The sequence below is a fragment of the Ovis canadensis genome, chromosome 4 (assembly GCF_042477335.2).
Source record: "Ovis canadensis isolate MfBH-ARS-UI-01 breed Bighorn chromosome 4, ARS-UI_OviCan_v2, whole genome shotgun sequence".
Taxonomy (NCBI): Eukaryota; Metazoa; Chordata; class Mammalia; order Artiodactyla; family Bovidae; genus Ovis; species Ovis canadensis.
The window spans coordinates 24,999,771-25,020,131 of NC_091248.1; the positions used below are offsets into that span (position 1 = coordinate 24,999,771).

A 20,361-nucleotide genomic window follows, 5' to 3' on the forward strand; every position below is an offset into this window, starting at 1 on the left:
GAGGAAGCCCATAGTAATTTAAAGTGAAGGCTGGTGAATAAGGTTGATTATCTAATTTAATAATCTCTCTAGTTTCAAGTAAAACATGCTTCTAAAGAAAGGAATCTGATTGTCCTTATTCATCTTCCCTATACTCATTTTTATTTTGATTTTTCTACTTCCTCATTTATTGGATTTCATGATTAGCATAATCTTTTCTGTCTGTCTTAATTATCTGCTATATCTGGTTCCTCAGAGTTAGCATCAACCATCTCAAACTTCCTCAGTCCCCACACAAGCACCTCTTTCAGTTCTCGGAACCTAACACTTTAATGAATTTAAGTTCCTTGCTTCTGATATGACTCATTAAAATTCAGCATATTTTACCTGATTTTATAAGAAATACATTCCACTGCAGAAAATCCTAAAATTCCAGAGAGGCATGAAGATGAAAACTCATTTGTTTTCATCTCAGAGAACGAACATCCATATTTCAGGGTATGATCTTTAAGTCTTTTTCCTTTTGTTTTTTAAAAGTTATTTATTTATTCTTTTTGGCCCAGTGGGTCTTTGCTGCTGCACATGGGCTTTCTTTAGTTGCGATGAGTGGGAGCTATTCTCTAGTTGCAGTGCCCAGGCTTCTCATTTCAGTGGCTTCTCTTGTTGCAGAGTTCAGGCTCAAGGGAGCGGGCTTCAGTAGTTGTGGCATGTGGTATCTTCCTGGACCAGGGATCAAACCTGTGTCCCCTGCATCAGCAGACAGATTCTTAAGCAGGAAAGTCCTAAGTCTTCTTTCTTTACCCACCGTCTCTCTTACACGCACACACATAGACTGACCTATCTGTCTATCACATTCTACATACTGCTTACAATCTACTTTCTTCTGACTGCACGATGATGCTGTTTCCTTCTTCATTACCACGGCAAGCTGACCATCGTTTACTCTGAAATGCAGCCTAACATATTATTCATAGCATGAGCAATCCAACTGAGGATATTTGAGTGATTCAACCAGTGTGGCCTCTGACATTGAAGATGAAAACAGATGGATAATTCTATTTTGACTGTGGTTCAGTTTCTTGCCCTTGGCAGAGAACTCTCACTAGAAATGAAACCTTTGCCTCAGGAATGGGTGTTTACTAAGTGACTTGTAAAATCATATATCATCTGTTCTGTTTAACAATTTATGGCTGGGTGGGAACAGAACCTAAATTTCCATCATGATGCTGCTTGCCATCCTGTTTGGGAGCAGATGGTAAGTATTTACTGTGAATGACCCTTTTTTCTTTCATATTTATCACTTAGAGCACTTTCCCATGAGCAGTGCCATATGTTGTACACAAAATGCAGTGGTTACTGGGTTATAATTTACAACACAGATGGGCATACACATTTCATGAACTGCAAGTAGATACCTGCCTGTATTACTGCCTTGACACTGTATTCCACCAAGGCCAACACTGGGTTGTGACATCATAACCTCAACGATACACTGTCACTCTTGACTTTGTTATACTTTTTTTCTGCCAAAATGAAAAGCAATTCCTGTTTTTGTGAAGGAAATTGTCATAGAAACAGCACCTCAAGAAAACAGAAGAGGTGATTCATGCTGAAATTCTAAATTATGATGTGGGCCTCTTTGGGGGAATATTGAAATATCACATTTACTACATTATTGAGGAACTTTGCTAAAGGTCAGAAAAAACAAACAAAAGCAAATGGAAGGCAGCGTGAGGGCCCTGTTGAGAGGAAGGGCCCAGCCGTGCAGTGCTGCAAAATGGCTGGAGCAGGCAAGGGGTGAGGCCAGAGCCACTCCGGAGGAGTCAGGGGCTGGTGGTTCTTTAGACGACATCGAGGGCTCCCCTAGAGGACGAGGAGGCATCCCCAAATCGACGGAAGTCCTTTCTTGGATGCTGGGTGTCTGAGCAGGGGGAGGAGACTTGGGGATGTCCTTTTGGTCCTGACTTCAGAGAAGCCCCCGAGGAAGAATGAGAGAAAGAAACAGGATCCTGAGGGGTGACTGAGAGGATGCCCCACTGGCTAAGGGGTCTGTTGTGTGATTTCTGCATAGATCTTAGAGGGTGGAACTGTGAAAAACCCACCAGAATTCTCAGGATGCTCGTGTTATGACAGGTTACTTCCTCCTGCCTTGGCCAGGATTGCAGGCCCTCAAAGGGTAGCCCTTGGCAGCCAGGTCTTTCCTCTGATGCAGCATCCCACAGGCTACCCTGACAGTTAACCAAAAACGGAGTGCCAGAAGAGTAAGCCTGTTACATTTTAAATCCGCATATGTTGGAGCAGCCTCACACACACAGTCCTCTTATGAACATTTCACAATGGGTGGTGGAGGTTGTGGTCTTCCATTGCATTCAAGAGTGTTCCCCAGAAAGAGCTGGAGCTGGCAGACGAGAACCTGGAGTCTCTTAGCTGGTCTCATTCCCGTGTGTCTCACTGTGTGAGCATCTTGTGCTGGTTGTAGGTTCCGTCACCTAGCCCTGGTTTAGTCGTCACTTCACAGATAATGAACCACGTGCCTCTTCCTTCTGGTTGTGCTTGTCAATACAGATAGTTTTGTAAGCAGCAAGCTTGAGGTATGACAACTTACAGCAATTTTTTGCATGAGTAAAAGTCCCTCGCAATTTCTGACTGTTGGAAGAACTCGAAGAAGGCCAGAAAGGAGATGGCACAGTTAGCTGGGGTCTATAAGATGACGAAGACATGACTCAAGATGGACAAGGATGATAATTGGGCCTCCAAGAACAATTTATGAAAAATGAATATACAAACTTAAAATAGAATGTGTACCTAAATACCTAGAAGCACCCCCCTTTGTAAGATTTGTAACAAAAATTAATAAGAATGGACTTAATAGTTCTAATGGAGTGGCGGACCCAAGAACCATATCAGTGTTAGCAAAATGGCAGAATTCGTATAGTGTCAAAGTTGTCCTGCAAGAACTTCAGCGTCTAATGATGTCTAAAGAGAATATGAAATTCCCTCAGCTGCCTGAAGGACAGTGTTACAGCAATTAATCAAAAAGAAAACCACAGGCCCTACCCTGCCCTCCATTCGATTTAAGCAGTCTTCATTTTCCACAGTAGTAAATTTTCTAGATATGTCTTGTAGACTTCAAAGAACTGGAAAGAAAGCTCCCATTCAAAGGCAGTTTATCTTAAGATACTATTCAGTTCAGTCACTCAGTCATGCCCAACTCTTTGTGATCCCATTGACTGCAGCATGCCAGGCCTCCCTGTCCATCACCAACTCCCAGAGTTTAATGAAACTCATGTCCATTGAGTCGGTGATGCCATCCAACCATCTCATCCTCTGTCGTTCCCTTCTCCTCCCACCTTCAATCTTTCCCAGCATCAGGGTCTTTTCCAACAAGTGAGTTCTTTGCATCAGATGGCCAAAGTATTGGAGTTTCAGCTTCAGCATCAGTCCTTCCAATGAATATTCAGGACTGATCTCCTTTAGAATGGACTGGTTGGATCTCCTTGCTGTCCAAGGGACGCTCAAGAGTCTTCTCCAACACCACAGTTTAAAAGCATCAATTCTTTGGTGCTCAGCTTTCTTTATGGTCCAACTCTCACATCCATACATGACAACTGGAAAAACTGTAGCTTTGATTAGACAGATCTTTGTTGGCAAAGCAATGTCTCTGCTTTTTAATGTGCTGTCTAGGTTGGACATAACTTTTCTTCCAAGGAGCAAGCACCTTTTAATTTCATGGCTGCAATCACCATCTGCAGTGATTTTGGAGCCCCCCAAAAATAAAGTCTGTCACTGCTTCCATTGTTTCCCCTTCTATTTGCCATGAAGTGATGGGACCAGATGCCATGATCTTCATTTTCTGAATGTTGAGTTTTAAGCCAACTTTTTCACTCCCTTCTTTCACTGTCATCAAGAGGCTCTTTAGTTCTTCGCTTTCTGCCATAAGGGTGATGTCAGCTGCATATCTGAGGTTATTGATATTTCTCCTAGCAATCTTGATTCCAGCTTGTGCTTCATCCAGTCCAGCATTTTGCATGATGTACTCTGCATATAAGTTAAATAAGCAGGGTGACAATATACAGCCTTGACATACTCCTTTCATGATTTGGAACCAGTCTGTGGTTCCACGTCCAGTTCTAACTGTTGCTTCTTGACCTGCATACAGATTTCTCAGGGGCAGGTCAGGTGGTCTGGTATTCCCATCTTTTGAAGAATCCTCCACAGTCTGCTGTGACCCACACAGTCAAAAGCTTTGGCATAGTCAATAAAGCAGAAGTAGATGTTTTTCTGGAACTCTCTCACTTTTTTGATGATCCAGTGGATAGTGGCAATTTGATCTCTGGTTCCTCTGCCTTTTCTAAATCCAGCTTGAACATCTGGAAGTTCATGGTTCACATACTGTTGAAGCCTGGCCTGAAGGATTTTAAGCATAACCTGGCTAGCCTGTGAAATAAGTAGGCTACAACCTACCAGATGTATGGTAGTTTGAACAATCTTTGCCCTCTGTTGAGTTCTTAATCTGTGTCAAGTATTGCCTTAGGGATACAAAGGTGAATAACACAGAGCTCCCACCTTTTCCTGAGATGCTTATGAGTGGAAGAGGCTCATGGAAAGTGAGTGCTGTGGAGAGATAGGAATGGGGTGCTGAAGGTGCACAGCAAACCTCTTAGGGATGCTGAGGGGGTGAGACAAGATGAGGGGCAGGTGAGCCTTTCTGAAGAAGATGAGATTGTGACGGGTGTAAATAGGTGAAGGAAGGAAAGTGAGAACGGTTTCCATTAAATGATAAAGATTATAAGCATGTTGATGCTGTATCAGTAAGATAAATGACAGATCTTCAGCCTACATATTTTATTTAATTCTTAAAGACCCAAACCAAAAAATGGCTAACGTAGTGATTTTATGGAAAAAATCATGAACATGTGTTGTGTTTCTATATGTTATATGATAGGTTGTTGTTTTTTAGTCACTAAGTCTGATTGCAGCATGCCAGTCTCCTCTGTTCTTCACTGTCTCCCAGCTGCTGCTGCTGCTGCTGCTAAGTCGCTTCAGTCGGGTCCGACTCTGTGTGACCCCACAGAAGGCAGCCTACCAGGCTCCTCCATCCCTGGGATTCTCCAGGCAAGAACACTGGCATTTCCTTCTCCAATGCATGAAAGTGAAAAGTGAAAGTGAAGTCGCTCAGTCATGTTCGACTCTTCATGACCCCATGGACTGCAGCCTACCAGGCTCCTCCGTCCATGGGATTTTCCAGGCAATAGTACTGGAGTGAGTTGCCATTGCCTTCTCCACTATCTCCCAGAGTTTGCTCAAATTCATATCCACTGAATCAGTGATGCTATCCAACCATCTCATCCTCTGCTGCTCCCTTCTCCTTTTGTCTTCAATCTTTCCAAGCCACAAGGTCTTTTCCAATGAGTTAGATCTTCGAGTCAGGTGGCCACAGTACTGGAGCTTCACCCCAGCATCAATCCTTTCAAGGAATATTTCAGGGTTAATTTCCTTTAGGATTGACTGGTTGAGACTGAGTCCAAGAGACTCTCCAGAGTCTTCTCCAGGACCACAATTTGAAAGCATCAACTCTTCAGTGCCCAGCCTTCTTTATGGTCCAACTCGCATCCATACATGACTACTGGAAAAACCATAGCTTTGACTATATGGACCTTTGTTGGCAAAGTGATGACTCTGCCTTTTAGTATGTTGTCTAGGTTTGTCATAGTTTTCCTTCCAAGAAGCAAGCATCTTTGGATTTCATGGCTGCAATCACCGTCTGAAGTAATGTTGGAGACCAAGGGAAAAAAATATTTGTCACTGCTTCTACTTTTTCCCTTTCTATTTGCCATGATGTGATGGGACCAGATGTTGCTATCTTAGTTTTTTAAATGTTGATTTTCAAGCCAGTTTTTTCACTTTCTGCTTTCACCCTAATCAAGATGCTGTTTAGTACCTCTTCATTTTATGCCATTAGAGTGGTATAATCTGCCTATCTGAGGGTGTTGATATTTCTCTGAGCAATCTTGATTCCAGCTTGAGATTCATCCAGCCTGGCATTTTGCATGATGTATACTGCATAGAAGTTAAATGAGCAAGGTGATAAAATACAGCCTTGACATTTTCCTTTCCCAATTTTGAACCAGTCTGTTGTTACATGTCCAGTTCTAATTGTTGTTTCTTGACCCACATACAGGTTTCACAGGAGACAGGTAAGGTGGTCTGGTACTCCCATCTCTTTAAGAATTTTCCACAGTTTGTTGTGATTCACACACTCAAAGGCTTTATGTAGTCAATGAAGCAGAAGTAGATGTTTTTCAGAAATTCTCTTGCTTTCTCTGATTCAGCGAACATCGGCAATTTGGTCTCTGCTTCCTCTGCCTTTTCTAAACCCAGCTCATACCTCTGGAAGTTCTCAGTTCATGTACTGCTGAAGCCTAGTCTGAAGGATTTTGAGCATAAACTGGCTAGCCTGTGAAATAAACGCAGTTGTATGGTAGTTTGAACAATCTTTGCCACTTCTTTGGAATTGGAATGAAAACTGACCTTTTCTAGTCTGCTGGCTACTGCTGAATTTTTCAAATTTGCTGACATATTGCATGCAGAACTTTAATATCATTTAGGATTTTAAACAACTCAGCTGGAATTCCATTACCTCAGCTAACTTTGTTTGTAGTATTGCTGCCTAAGGTCCACTTGACTTCACACTGCAGGATGTCTGGATCTAGGTGAGGGACCACATCATCGTGGTTATCCGGGTCATTAAGACCTTTTTCGAACAGTTCTTCTGTGTATTCTCGCCACCTCTTCTTAATCTCTTCTGCTTCTGTTAGGTTCTTAACATTCCTGTCCTTTATTGTGCCCATCTTTGCATGATATGTTCCCTTGGTACCTCTAGTTTTCTTGAAGAAATCTCTAGTCTTTCCATTTTACTGTTTCTTTGCATTGTTCATTTAAGAAGGCCTTCTTATCTCTCCTTGCTATTCTCTGGAACTCTGCATTCAGTTGGATATATCTTTCTCTTTCTTCCTGGCCTTTTACTTTTCTTCTTTCCTCAGCTATTTGTAAAGCCTCAGACAACCACTTTGCCTTCTTGCATTTCTTTTCTTTGGGATGGTTTTGGTCACTGCCTCCTGTATAATGTTATAAAACTCCATCCATAGTTCTTCAGCCACTCTGTCTATCAGATCTAACCCCTTGAATCTATCAGTCACCTCCAGTGTATAACAATAAGGGACTTGATTTAGGTCATACTTGAATGGCCTGGTGGTTTTCCCTACTTTCTTCAATTTAAGCCTCAATTTTGCAATAAAGAGCTCACATCTGAGCCACAGTCAGCTCCTGGTCTTGTTTTTGCTGACTGTATAGAGCTTCTCCATCTTCGGCTGCAAAGAATATAATCAATTTGATTTCAATATTGACCATCTAGTGATGTCCATGCATAGAGTCATGTCTTGTGTTATTGGAAGAGGGTGTTTGCTACGACTAGTGTGTTCTCTCGGCAAAATTCTTCTTAGTTTTTGTTCTGCTTTATTTTGTACTCCAAAGTCAAACTTGTCTGTTACTTCAAGTATCTCTTGACTTCCTACTTTTGCATTGCTATCCCCTATGATGAAAAGGACATCTTTTTTTGGTACTAGTTCTAGATGTTGTAGGTCTTCATAGAACCATTAAACTCCAGCTTTCTTAGCATCAGTGGTTGGGGCATTGGATTACTTGGATTACATTGGATGACTTGGATTACTGTGATGTTAAATGGTTTGCCTTGGAAACAAACCAAGGTCATTGTGTCATTTTTGAGATTGCACCCAAGTACTGTATTTCAGACTCTTGCTGACTATGAAGGGTACTCCATTTCTTCTAAAGGGATTCTTGCCCACAGTAGTAGATATAATGGTCATCTGAATTAAATTCACTCATTCCTGTCCATTTTAGTTCACTGATTCCTAAGAGGTCTGTGTTCAATCCTGCCATCTCCAGCTTGACCACATCCAGTTTACCTTGATTCATGCACCTACCATTCCAGGTTCCTATGCAATATTGTTCTTTATAGCATTGGAGTTTACTTTCACCACCAGACACATCCACAACTGAGTGTTGTTTCTGCTTTGGCCCAGCTGCTTCATATTTTCTGGAGTTATTAGTAATTGCCTTCCACTCTTTCCCTAATAGCACATTGAACAACTTCCAAACTGGGGAGCTCATCCCCAGGGTCATATCTTTTTGCCTTTTCAAATTGTTCATAGGGTTCTCCCAACAAGAATAGGTGAATGGTTTCCCATTTCCTCCTCCACTGGACCACATTTTGTCAAAACTCTTCACTATGATCCATCCATCTTGGGTGGCCCTGCACGGCATGGCTCCTAGGTTCAGTGAGTTATACATGCCCTTTTGCCATGACAAGGCTGTGAATTATGAAGGGGTATAAGATAGGTAGTAAATGGCTTAGCACAAAGAAGACCATGGTGTTTGATTTTTTTAATCAAGTCAAACCATGAGTGAATGAGTGAATAAATGAATGAATGAATGAATAAGTGAAGGTCAAGAAGATGAGATGTTGACCCAATGAAAGTTTTTGCATTCGAATGCAAAAATAATCAAGAAGATGTTAACACTAGTCACAATTACTACATAGTAAGGGTAAAAAAAAACTTTTTAAAATCATCTAGGTAATTCATCCTCACAATGTATAAGTGGAACTCATATGGCAAAATTTTCTAAATGTTCTTCTTTCAACTACCTGCCATTAGTCTTTACTCAAGACAGGCATTTCTCTGTGAGGTTTGCATCAGTTCAGTTCAGTCGCTCAGTCATGTCCGACTCTCTGCGACCCCGTGAATTGCAGCACACCAGGCCTCTCTGTCCATCACCAGCTCCCAGAGTTCACTCAGATTCACATTCATTGAGTCAGTGATGCCATCAAGCCATCTCATCCTCGGTCGTCCCCTTCTCCTCCTGCCCCTAATCCCTCCCAGCATCAGAGTCTTTTCCAGTGAGTCAACTCTTTGCATGAGGTGGCCAAAGTACTGGAGTTTCAGCTTTAGCGTCATTCCTTCTAAAGAAATCCCAGGGTTGGTCTCCTTCAGAATGGACTGGTTGGATCTCCTTGTAGTCCAAGGGACTCTCAAGAGTCTTCTCCAACACCACAGTTCAAACGCATCAATTTTTTGGCGCTCAGCCTTCTTCATAGTCCAACTCTCACATCCATACATGACTACTGGAAAAACCATAGCCTTGACTAGAGGTTTGCATGGATTATGTCTAAAAAGAATGCAAAGAAGAAAGTTCGGTCTATAAATAAAAGGTATGTTCTATAAAATCCGAACTTATTCAAATGGGGATATTCTAATTCTTTCAAATAACACAGGAAAGGAAAGGAAATTTAGGAGTTTAAAGCCTTTATCGGTGATTATGGTTTTCCCTCCATTTAAATACTTAACACACTGTGTAACACCATTTTCTGTGATAATTATAAGATTAGGGCGTGAACATGCACATGTTGAAAGAAAGATCTTATTCAATATTTTTACTTTCTCAGATTAAAGTAAACTATATAGCAAAACAAAAGTGTATTTCAAGATCATGCAAATGACATTTTCATGTATCTGTAATTGCTTATGAAATTTTCCCCAGGAATTTTTCATTTAAATGTATAGCTAAAGTTCAGAGACAGATAAATAGATGGTAAGATACAAAGGATTCATGTAAAGGAAATATTTTCATGTAGAAAAATGAAATGTGTTAAATAATGGTAATTTCTGGGGAAGAAAGTTCTTTCCAAAGTATTCTTTCAGTATTCTCTTTGAAGGTATCTTCTAAATTACCCAGGTTTTCCATAATTTCTTGATGTCATGTTGCCAATTATATCAGTGTAGTTTGGGCTCCAAATGAAAAGAAAAAAAAAAGAGGAAAAGAAAACTAGCTAATATTATTGGGTTTTTCCTATGTGCCACTCACTGCCTTCTTTACACATAAAATCTCACATAAGATCATACACCACGACCAAGTGGGCTTTATCCCAGGGATGCAAGGATTCTTCAATATCCGCAAATCAATCAATGTAATTCACCACATTAACAAATTGAAAAATAAAAGCCATATGATTATCTCAATAGATGCAGAGAAGGCCTTTGACAAAATTCAACATCCATTTATGATAAAAACTCTACAGAAAGCAGGAATAGAAGGAACATACCTCAACATAATAAAAGCTATATATGACAAACCCACAGCAAACATTATCCTCAATGGTGAAAAACTGAAAGCATTTCCCCTAAAGTCAGGAACAAGACAAGGGTGCCCACTTTCACCACTACTATTCAATATAGTTCTGGAAGTTTTGGCCACAGCAATCAGAGCAGAAAAAGAAATAAAAGGAATCCAAATTGGAAAACAAGAAGTAAAACTCTCACTGTTTGCAGATGACAAGATCCTCTACATAGAAAACCCTAAAAACTCCACCAGAAAATTACTAGAGCTAATCAGTGAATATAGTAAAGTTTCAGGATATAAAATCAACACACAGAAATCCCTTGCATTCCTATACACTAATAATGAGAAAATAGAAAGAGAAATTAAGGAAACAATTCCATTCACCATTGCAACAAAAAGAATAAAATACTTAGGAATACATCTACCTAGAGAAACTAAAGACCTATATATAGAAAACTATAAAACACTGGTGAAAGAAATCAAAGAGGACACTAATAGATGGAGAAATATACCATGTTCATGGATTGGAAGAATCAATATAGTGAAAATGAGTATACTACCCAAAGCAATCTACAAATTCAATGCACTCCCTATCAAGCTACCAGCCATATTTTTCACAGAACTAGAACAAATAATTTCAAGATTTGTATGGAAATACAAAAAACCTCGAATAGCCAAAGCAAGCTTGAGAAAGAAGAATGGAACTGGAGGAATCAACTTGCCTGACTTCAGGCTCTACTACAAAGACACAGTCATCAAGACAGTATGGTATTGACACAAAGACAGAAATATAGATCAATGGAATAAAATAGAAAGCCCAGAGATAAATCCACACACATATGGACATCTTATCTTTGACGAAGGAGGCAAGAATATACAATGGATCAAAGACAATCTCTTTAACAAGTGGTGCTGGGAAAACTGGTCAACCACTTGTAAAAGAATGAAACTAGATCACTTTCTAACACCACACACAAAAATAAACTCAAAATGGATTAAAGATCTAAATGTAAGACCAGAAACTATAAAACTCCTAGAGGAGAACATAGGCAAAACACTCTCAGACATAAATCACAGCAGGATCCTCTATGATCCACCTCCCAGAATTCTGGAAATAAAAGCAAAAATAAAAAATGGAATCTAATTAAAATGAAAAGCTTCTGCACAACAAAGGAAAATATAAGCAAGGTGAAAAGACAGCCTTCTGAATGGGAGAAAATAATAGCGAATGAAGCAACTTACAAACAACTAATCTCAAAAATATACGCAACGTATGCAGCTCAATTCCAGAAAAATAAATGACCCAATCAAAAAATGGGCCAAAGAACTAAATAGACATTTCTCCAAAGTAGACATATGGATGGCTAACAAACACATGAAAAGATGCTCAACATCACTCATTATCAGAGAAATGCAAATCCAAACAACAATGAGGTACCATTTCACACCAGTCAGAATGTCTGCGATCCAAAAGTCTGCAAGTAATAAATGTTGGAGAGGGTGTGGAGAAAAGGGAACCCTCCTACACTGTTGGTGGGAATGCAAACTAGTACAGCCACTATGGAGAACAGTGTGGAGATTCCTTAAAAAATTGCAAATAGAACTGCTTTATGACCCAGCAATCCCACTTCTGGGCATACACACCGAGGAAACCAGAATTGAAAGAGATATGTGTACCCCAATGTTCATTACAGCACTGTTTATAATAGCCAGGACATGAAAACAACCTAGATGTCCATCAGCAGATGAATGGATAAGAAAGCTGTGGTACATATACACAATGGAGTATTACTCAGCCATTAAAAATAATATATTTGAATCAGTTCTAATGAGATGAATGAAACTGGAGCCGATTATACAGAGTGAAGAAAGCTAGAAAGAAAAACACCAATACAGTGTACTAACACATATATATGGAATTTAGAAAGATGGCAATGATAACCCTGTATGCAAGACAGCAAAAGAGACAGAGATGTGTAGAGTGGACTTTGGACTCTGAGGGAGAGGGAGAGGGTGGGATGATTTGGGAGAATGGCATTGAAACATGTATACTATCATATAAGAAACGAATCGCCAGTCTATGTCCGATGCAGGATACAGGATGCTTGGGGCTGGTGCACGGGGATGACCCAGAGAGATGTTATGGGAAGGGAGGTGGGAGGGGGGTTCACGTTTGGGAACGTATGTACACCCATGGTGGATTCATGTCAATGTATGGCAAAACCAATACAGTATTGTAAAGTAAAATAAAGTAAAAATAAAAATAAAACAAACAAACAAACAAAACAAAACAAAATCTTACATAATCCTCCCCATTCCACTAGAGATAGGGTTTAGTCTTACACTGGGACAGTATTGATAAGGAGATGAGGAAACCGACACATAGAGTAATAATGGCAGAACCAAAGCTTTAAAACAGGCAGTTTGAATTGACAGCTTAGACTCATAACACTGTGCTAAAGGCTATACTCTCCAAAGGACACAGCACTTATTGGAGTCTGTGTCAAAACAAAATATGATCAGGTTTTCGTCAGTGGACAAAGAATGCTCCAACACAATTTTCTGCTATCTCTTATTACACTGAGTGATTGTTTCTTTGAATTAATTTGTAGTTGATGATATCTGGATGGTTTAATATCTTGTTTTTCATTTTGTACCTTTTCTATGTGAATGTAAATCATTTAGACCAAATAATAAGGAACATTCTAAATAATGTAAGGATGTCTCTCTATGGCTCTAGATTTGATATCGTCTGCTCCCATTTTCTTTCACAGTGTTCAGGTAACTTGAATGCTTAGGTCTGTGCTCCCTGGAGCTGAATGGAAGTTTACATTTATGTCAGAATAAATTTAGTCAAGAATTTATTCAGTCAAGAATATGACTACATGTACTAACAGATAATGCCAAATCTAAATATTTCACTCTAATTCAATGCTAGTCGTGCAGATAGTCACAGTTTATACTTTGTAAGTCCATTTCTCTGTGTTTTAAGGCAGACAATATTTTCACACTGTTATCTGAATATAAGGCTATGTAAAACTACTATAAAATATAGCTAAAAGTTTAGCTATAAAAACAATGTCATTGTTAAACACAAAATAACTAGTGATTGCAATAAATCTTATATAATTTGTTTGATGAGTGGTGTTTTGGGTTTTTTTTGGTGAAAAACTATAACTTCTTTCTTCCTTTATGCTCTTTAATACATTGATAATTTCTCCTCTTTATGCATGAAGGGACTGGTTCATCTTTGAGACACTGAATTCTGCTCTAGGTTGGACTAGCAGATAATCCTCTTTGGGTTCCCCTTCACTAATGTTGAATTATATAATATATGAAGTTTTTTCTATTTCTATGTGAACAATACTTTTTTGGAAAAAATGCTTTTAAGTTGCTCTTAGATGTGTTTAATTACTGAATGTAGCTCAAAATTGGTGACTTTTTTCTCTGTATGATAGGTTAATAAAATACATCCTACCTCCCTTCTTTCCTTTCCTATATATATTCTTTTTATAATTGTATGACATTTGTGATCTATTTTGAAAACATGCTCTCTAAACAAACATTTCTTGATTTACTCTATGTTTGTGTATTTATTTATAAAATATTCTGTAGTCTTCTAAAAAATTTGGAGCTTTGCTTAAAAAATAATTTTCCTCATTGTTTACCAAGTGATGCCGGGTGTTCAAAGCTCCCTGCAATCTGACTCTGCTTTTCAAAGCTCTGCTTATGCCACTTAGCTTTTATGAAAGACCTGCATTAATACCTGTTTTAGCTGACTGAGTGGAGAAGGCAATGGCAACCCAGTACTCTTGCCTGGAAAATCCCATGGACGGAGGAGCCTGGTAGGCTGCAGTCTATGGGGACACGACTGGACACGACTGAGCAACTTCACTTTCCCTTTTCACTTTCACGCGTTGGAGAAGGAAATGGCAACCCACTCCTGTGTTCTTGCCTGGAGAATCCCAGGGACGGGGGAGCCTGGTGGGCTGCCGTCTACAGGGTCGCACAGAGTCGGACACGACTGAAGCGACTTAGCAGTAGCAGCAGCAGCAGCAGCAGTAGCTGACTGAGAGAAGTCTGGAGAGGACTTTTGCTTTCTCGAGAAAGAGATGAAAAATGAAAAATAGCATTCCGAGTTTGTTTTTCAGGAACTGTTTTAGAGGCAGTGGGCTCCCCAGCAGCAAAAGTGGTGCCACCAAGCTCCTTCCCAGGGAACTACACTCAGCATCTCAGTATCAAGCCTCCATAGCTTTGAACTTTGTGGGCATCTGTGTTTTATTTTGACTCACTTTTTGCAGGTCATAAGGTAATGCTTGTTTACTTTGCACCATTTTGATTCATATGAGGTTTCAAAGGAACGTTCCATTTTCTGACAAAGGGGAGTGGGGAAGCTGTATTTATTCCTTGCTGTATCCTATACTCCAGTCAAACTGGACCATTTGCCAAATACTCTGCCCTCTGCCTAGTGTCTGTGTCTACTATCCTAAGTGCCTGAAATGTTTTTCCAGACATTTCCCCTTGCCTCCTTCAAATCCATCGTTCAAGGTCCATCTCAAATGTTACTTTCTACAACAAGCCTTTTCTCCAGCTAGAAGTACTGTTTTCCTTCTCTGAATTCCCAAAGACACATAATATTGTACTAATAATAGCAGCCAACAGTTATATACTATTTACTATGGGCCTGTCATTGTGGGGCTTTCTTAGTGACTCAGATGGTCAAGAATCTGCCTGCAATTCAGGAGACCTGAGTTTGATCCCTGGGTAGGGGAGATCCCCTGGAGAAGGGAATGGCAACCCACTCCAGTATTTTTGCCTGGAGAATTCCATGGACAGAGCCACCTGGTGGGCTACAATCTAAAGGGTAGCAAAGAGTCAGACGTGACTGAGCAACCCACACTGAGTCACTGTTCTAAGCCAGTTATGTACAGTAACAGATTTAATCTGAATAATAACAGTACCTATGAAGCAGGTACTATCATTATCACCGTTATATAGATGAGGAAACTAAGGCACAAGAGAGCTAAGGCAGTAGAAGCAGGATTTGAACCCAGGCCTTTCGTTCCAGAGTTCTGTGCCTACGCTATGCTCCTTTGTAGGCACTCCTACAGTATCTATGACGTTCTCATACATTTCATTGTCACATTATCTCACTTCTGCTAAAATACTGGATAGCTTCCAGTTTTAAGAATCAGGGTCCCATGTTCCTAGCCTGTGCAGTGTTCCCGTTCCCTCCGATTTCTGGGTGAATTTGGCCACTGGGGATTCCTGGCAGAAGATTAGAATGAGGGAGGAGAATGAGGCTGAGATATTGTTCTCCTTGTTCCTTTCCTCATTCTGGCTGTTTCTTTCCACCAGAAGCCTCTGCTCTATGGAATTTTACTTTTCAAGGTTTCCAGTAACCTCTCCTTGCTCCTGTCCTTCTGGATCTAGGTGCAGAAACAGGTATTATTGGTAACAGTCTGGGGTTTTCCTACATCCCATTCACATCTTTGTACTTAGTCCCTTTGATTATCCTAATCTGTCATTTGTTCACTGTTGAAATCCAGATACAGCCAATAAACACATTAAAAGATTTTTAAAAAGAATCAATGGTTCTATTTTTCTTATCTTAATCTTGCTTAATGAAGCAGATCTTATTGTATACCTGTATCATACCACTGTATTACACTTCCCCGAAGTTGCTTTTCCGACCACATTTCTGGAGCTCAGTTCTATTGTTAAGCTTGATCTAGCAGAAAGAAAAAAAAAAACCTACATATGCTGGTGCTTTTCCTCAAAGAATCAATAACACACATTCTCAAGAAAGACTATCAATTTTCTATTGAAGAAAACAGAAGACAGATGTATTGATAACACAAACAGCCTCCACTTACTGGATGCCTGCTTGATGTTAGTCACTGGCTACTTTTCAGACAGGATTTCATTTATTGTAGGGAAGTAGTTTTAACCATCTCTATTTTATAGATGAGGCCCAGAAAGGTCAAGGGATTTCTTAAGGTCACAATGTAGTGACGGAACCCATTGCCTACTTAGGTCTGTCTAACTCCTAATCACTTAAACAATAGTCTTTAGGGCCTTTTTGAGCATTATAGAGATATGTTTGATGAGGGAGTAGTTATATTTACAAGGCTTAATTCTACCTTTGTGGTTCAACCAGCTGAACCCTCCACCCTCACACCACAGGGTAAGAAGTTTTTCTTTGCCATGCCTTGTTTGTTTTGTTACACTGCTATTGTGGCCGCGCACTAAGTAAGCTATGATGGTAACTAATCAGATGGCTTCCCAATGTGATAAGCCATTGGTTCAACTTGGGGAGCTTTTGCACAAACCACTCCCTCTCTCCTGCACTCAGAGGACATATGGCAATATCTAGAGACACTTTCAGCGGTCACAAGTGGAGGGAAGGGTGCTACTGGTATGTAGCAGGTAGGGGGTAAGCAGCTGTTAGACATCCTACGATGCAAAGGACAAGTACCCACAACAAAGAGTTGTCCAGTCAAAATGTCATTAGGGTGGAGGCTAAGAAAGCTCACGAGAGGCTGAAAGTAGGATGCAATGCTAGACATATTAGAGGTGGTGCTGCGGAGTAGGGGTGATGGGGGAAAGTAATACCATCAAGGGAGATCTTGCATGGGTTGATGGTGATCATACGACATGAACTGAAAAGTCTGGTGAACTTAACTTTCTACACGAGAATAAAGTCACAACGATAACAATAGCAACTACAGAGACAGAAAAAAGAACCAAAGAGAAGTGAAACCTGAAATCATTACAGATTCGCTGGGAAGCTGAATAACTTGCTGCAGAATAATTATGTCTTCTCTGTGGTCCTCTCTGTACCCTGCCTCTATAAATGGGGCTGAGAAAATGGGCAGAGAGACTAGCCGTACCCTGGGCCATATTACCCGCATATAACCTGGGAACATTCTTTCTCCCAGTGGTCAGCTCCAGAGCACATCCCTGTCCCATTTTATGATGCAAAACTCTCCCTCCTTGTGGGTGAATAAATCAGTGCGTTCTGCATGGTTCTGGGTTCTTGAAATTGAGGTTTCTAGTTTTCATTGGCAATAAGGTCACAGAATGCACCGAGTCAAGAGAATATATTCAAAAGACCAGTATCTCAACTGGCTCGTCAAGAAACTGGGTTGTGCAAGTGACTATACTTCATGACAAGACAGTGCCTAGGAAGAAATGATTGCAGCTAGCACTGCATTACAATAATGGTGAAAACCAAATGACCCCTGGTATTGATGTTCTCTGTGACTACTCTGGTGAAAACTTTCCAGAAGGAAACTCAGTCGATCAGACATGTCTGACTTTTGTGACCCCAAAGACTGGGGCCCATCAGGCTCCTCGGTCCATAGAGTTTTCCAGGCAAGAATACTGGAGTGGGTTGCCATTTCCTTCTCCAGGGGTATATAAATATATATACATTTTAAAAAACTTACAGTATATGGTAGGCACGATGACATCGCTTTCCATCCTACTGACAGCATTCTTCACCAGGCAACTATAATTCCCAATGTCTTCTTTGGTCACTGGAGCAATATGAAGGCTGCTGTTTTGAAGAGAGAAGGAGTTGGTGGAGCTGGTGTGGACAGGCCTCCCATTCTTCAGCCACTGGTAAACCCGCCGGCTGCCCCCTTCCACGAGGCATGTCAGGGTCATGTTTCCCACGTACTCCACAGCCCCAGAGGAAGGCTGAATCTGCACCACTGGTTTCGTGACAGGATCTGCAACATCAGAACGAAAGAAATGATCTTTGTCACCCCAGGATTATAATTAAAGTCTAGGAGATCTTTCACATGTTTTAAATCCTAGGAAAATGACTCCAAAATTTTGTACTTTTAAAATGTAGACAGCTCAGGAAGTAATTAAAGAAGAGGATTAAAAAAGTCATTCAGTTCAGTTCAGTTCAGTCGCTCAGTCGTGTCCGACTCTTTGCGACCCCATGAATCCCAGCACGCCAGGCCTCCCTGTCCATCACCATCTCCCAGAGTTCATTCAGACTCACGTCCATCGAGTCCGTGATGCCATCCAGCCATCTCATCCTCAGTCGTCCCCTTCTCCTCCTGCCCCCAATCCCTCCCAGCATCAGAGTCCCCTCCAATGAGTCAACTCTTCGTATGAGGTGTCCAAAGTACTGGAACTTCAGCTTTAGCATCATTCCTTCCAAAGAAATCCCAGGGTTGATCTCCTTCAGAATGGACTGGTTGGATCTCCTTGCAGTCCAAGGGACTCTCAAGAGCCTTCTCCAACACCACAGTTCAAAAGCATCAATTCTTCAGCGCTCAGCCTTCTTCACAGTCCAACTCTCACATCCATACATGACCACAGGAAAAACCATAGCCTTGACTAGGCGGACCTTAGTCGGCAAAGTAATGTCTCTGCTTTTGAATATACTATCTAGGTTGATTATAACTTTTCTTCCAAGGAGTAAGCATTTTTTAATTTCATGGCTGCAGTCACCATCTGCAGTGATTTTGGAGCCCCAAAAAATAAAGCCTGACACTGTTTCTACTGTTTCCCCATCTATTTCCCATGAAGTGATGGGACCAGATGCCATGATCTTCGTTTTCTGAATGTTGAGCCTTAAGCCAACTTTTTCACTTTCCTCTTTCACTTTCATCAAGAGGCTTTATAGCTCCTCTTCACTTTCTGCCATAAGAGTGGTGTCATCTGCATATCTGAGGTTATTGATATTTCTCCCGCATTACAAATAGAAAATGATGATATAAAAATATCATTTCTATCAGAGATAACCAATTCTAGAACTTAATCTTCAAGAATTTTGTAATGAAAACCTTTAGTTTATAGATAATGCAGTTAGTGGTAAAGAACACCAGCTTCCTTATTTCCTGTTCATTGTGCTCCCCCCGACACCATAAAGGTTTACTCTCACGGGCAAAGTTTACATGGCTATTCCCCTCTCTGATTTGTCCTGCTATCCCAAGAGCAATTGGTTGGGATAGATACAGTGAATGCAAATTCCTATCCACTATCTGCAAAATACAAAGCTCAGACATACTATACTTTGGGGGTATCAATTGAAAGTTTTAAAGAATCATATTTTCACCATTTACTTTTCCTCTTATGTAAGTAAGCTAATTATATGTTTTAATTGCTGTGCATTTGTATTGCAGCATTATTTCAGTCACTGTACCATGTTAGTCTCTTTAACAAACCAAAGCCTGTTATTAACTTTCCTTCTATGCAAAATAACAGGTCACACAGAGACAGTAAGATGATAAATAAGTAACAGACAACTGGTTCCAGTGTTTAGCTTTGAATTCCTATCAGACTTTTAATTGGGGTTGATGCATCTTCTCAGGTAAATTTGTTCTGACTGATGTTCACGTTCATTTTACACTGGCAAATGTGCATTAGAGCATATACAGATTCAGTCCTTCCACCCAGAGAAGACAGGAGAAAATGAAAGATAAGGAGAAAGGAGTTTGAAAAGCAAACTGCAGGAAAGCTGGGTAGCCCTGAAGAGCCCTCCAGCCTTTCTCAAGATGGAGGAAATCAAGATGGCCACTAAATTTAATCCTTTATATTTCCTGGCAAGAAGAAATGGTTTGGAGTAGCTTACAGCATTATGATTTAAAAAGATTGTTTGGTATATATTATTTATTATGCTTTTGTTTCAAAAATGCCTTTGCATGGAAATATATGTGATATGGGAAAAGTCAAATAGGTAATGTCTAAAGTCTTGTACGGGGAGAACCAATCATTAGAAAAGACATTGGTACTGTGATCACGCACTTGAATTTAACAGTGTCACTCAAACGTGGAAGTTTCCCAAGAAGATTTTTTTACACAGGTCCTGTGCATGTGTGCTAAGTCACTTCAGTCGTGCCCAAATATTTGTGATCCCATGGACTGTAGCCCGCCAGGCTCCTTTGTCCATGGGATTCTCCAGGCAAGAATACTGGAGTGGGTTGCCATTTCCTTCTCCAACACAGGTCCTAAACCCCTACTAAGACCTTTTGGTTGCAGGGGAAAGGGGCAAGATAAGAGTAGGTTAATAAGAGGTATAAACTAGCACTGTAAAATAAGCAAGCTACAAGGATATATTGCACAGCACAGGGAATATAGCCACTATTTTATAGTAACTATAACTAGTATAATCTATAAAAATTTTGAATTATTATATTGTATACCATGAAACTAATATAACGT

The 20,361-nt window shown here is 40.3% G+C and overlaps 1 protein-coding gene and 1 pseudogene across 7 annotated transcripts in view; one reads left to right on the top strand and one right to left on the bottom strand.

The window, feature by feature from the left end:
- HEPACAM2 (HEPACAM family member 2) overlaps positions 1-20,361 on the bottom strand; it is a 61,183-nt gene that overhangs the window by 26,093 nt on the left and 14,729 nt on the right. For all 7 annotated transcript variants that reach the window (XR_011256579.1, XR_011256580.1, XM_069587418.1 and 4 more), the window contains exon 3: positions 17,628-17,912. Coding sequence is in view for 5 of the 7 variants with exons in the window: in XM_069587418.1 (XP_069443519.1) it covers positions 17,628-17,912 (285 nt within the window). In the remaining 2 variants the exon portion in view is untranslated. The remainder of the gene's footprint in view (positions 1-17,627; positions 17,913-20,361) is intronic.
- On the top strand, positions 1,698-3,011 carry LOC138439031 (ubiquitin-conjugating enzyme E2 variant 1 pseudogene; annotated as a pseudogene).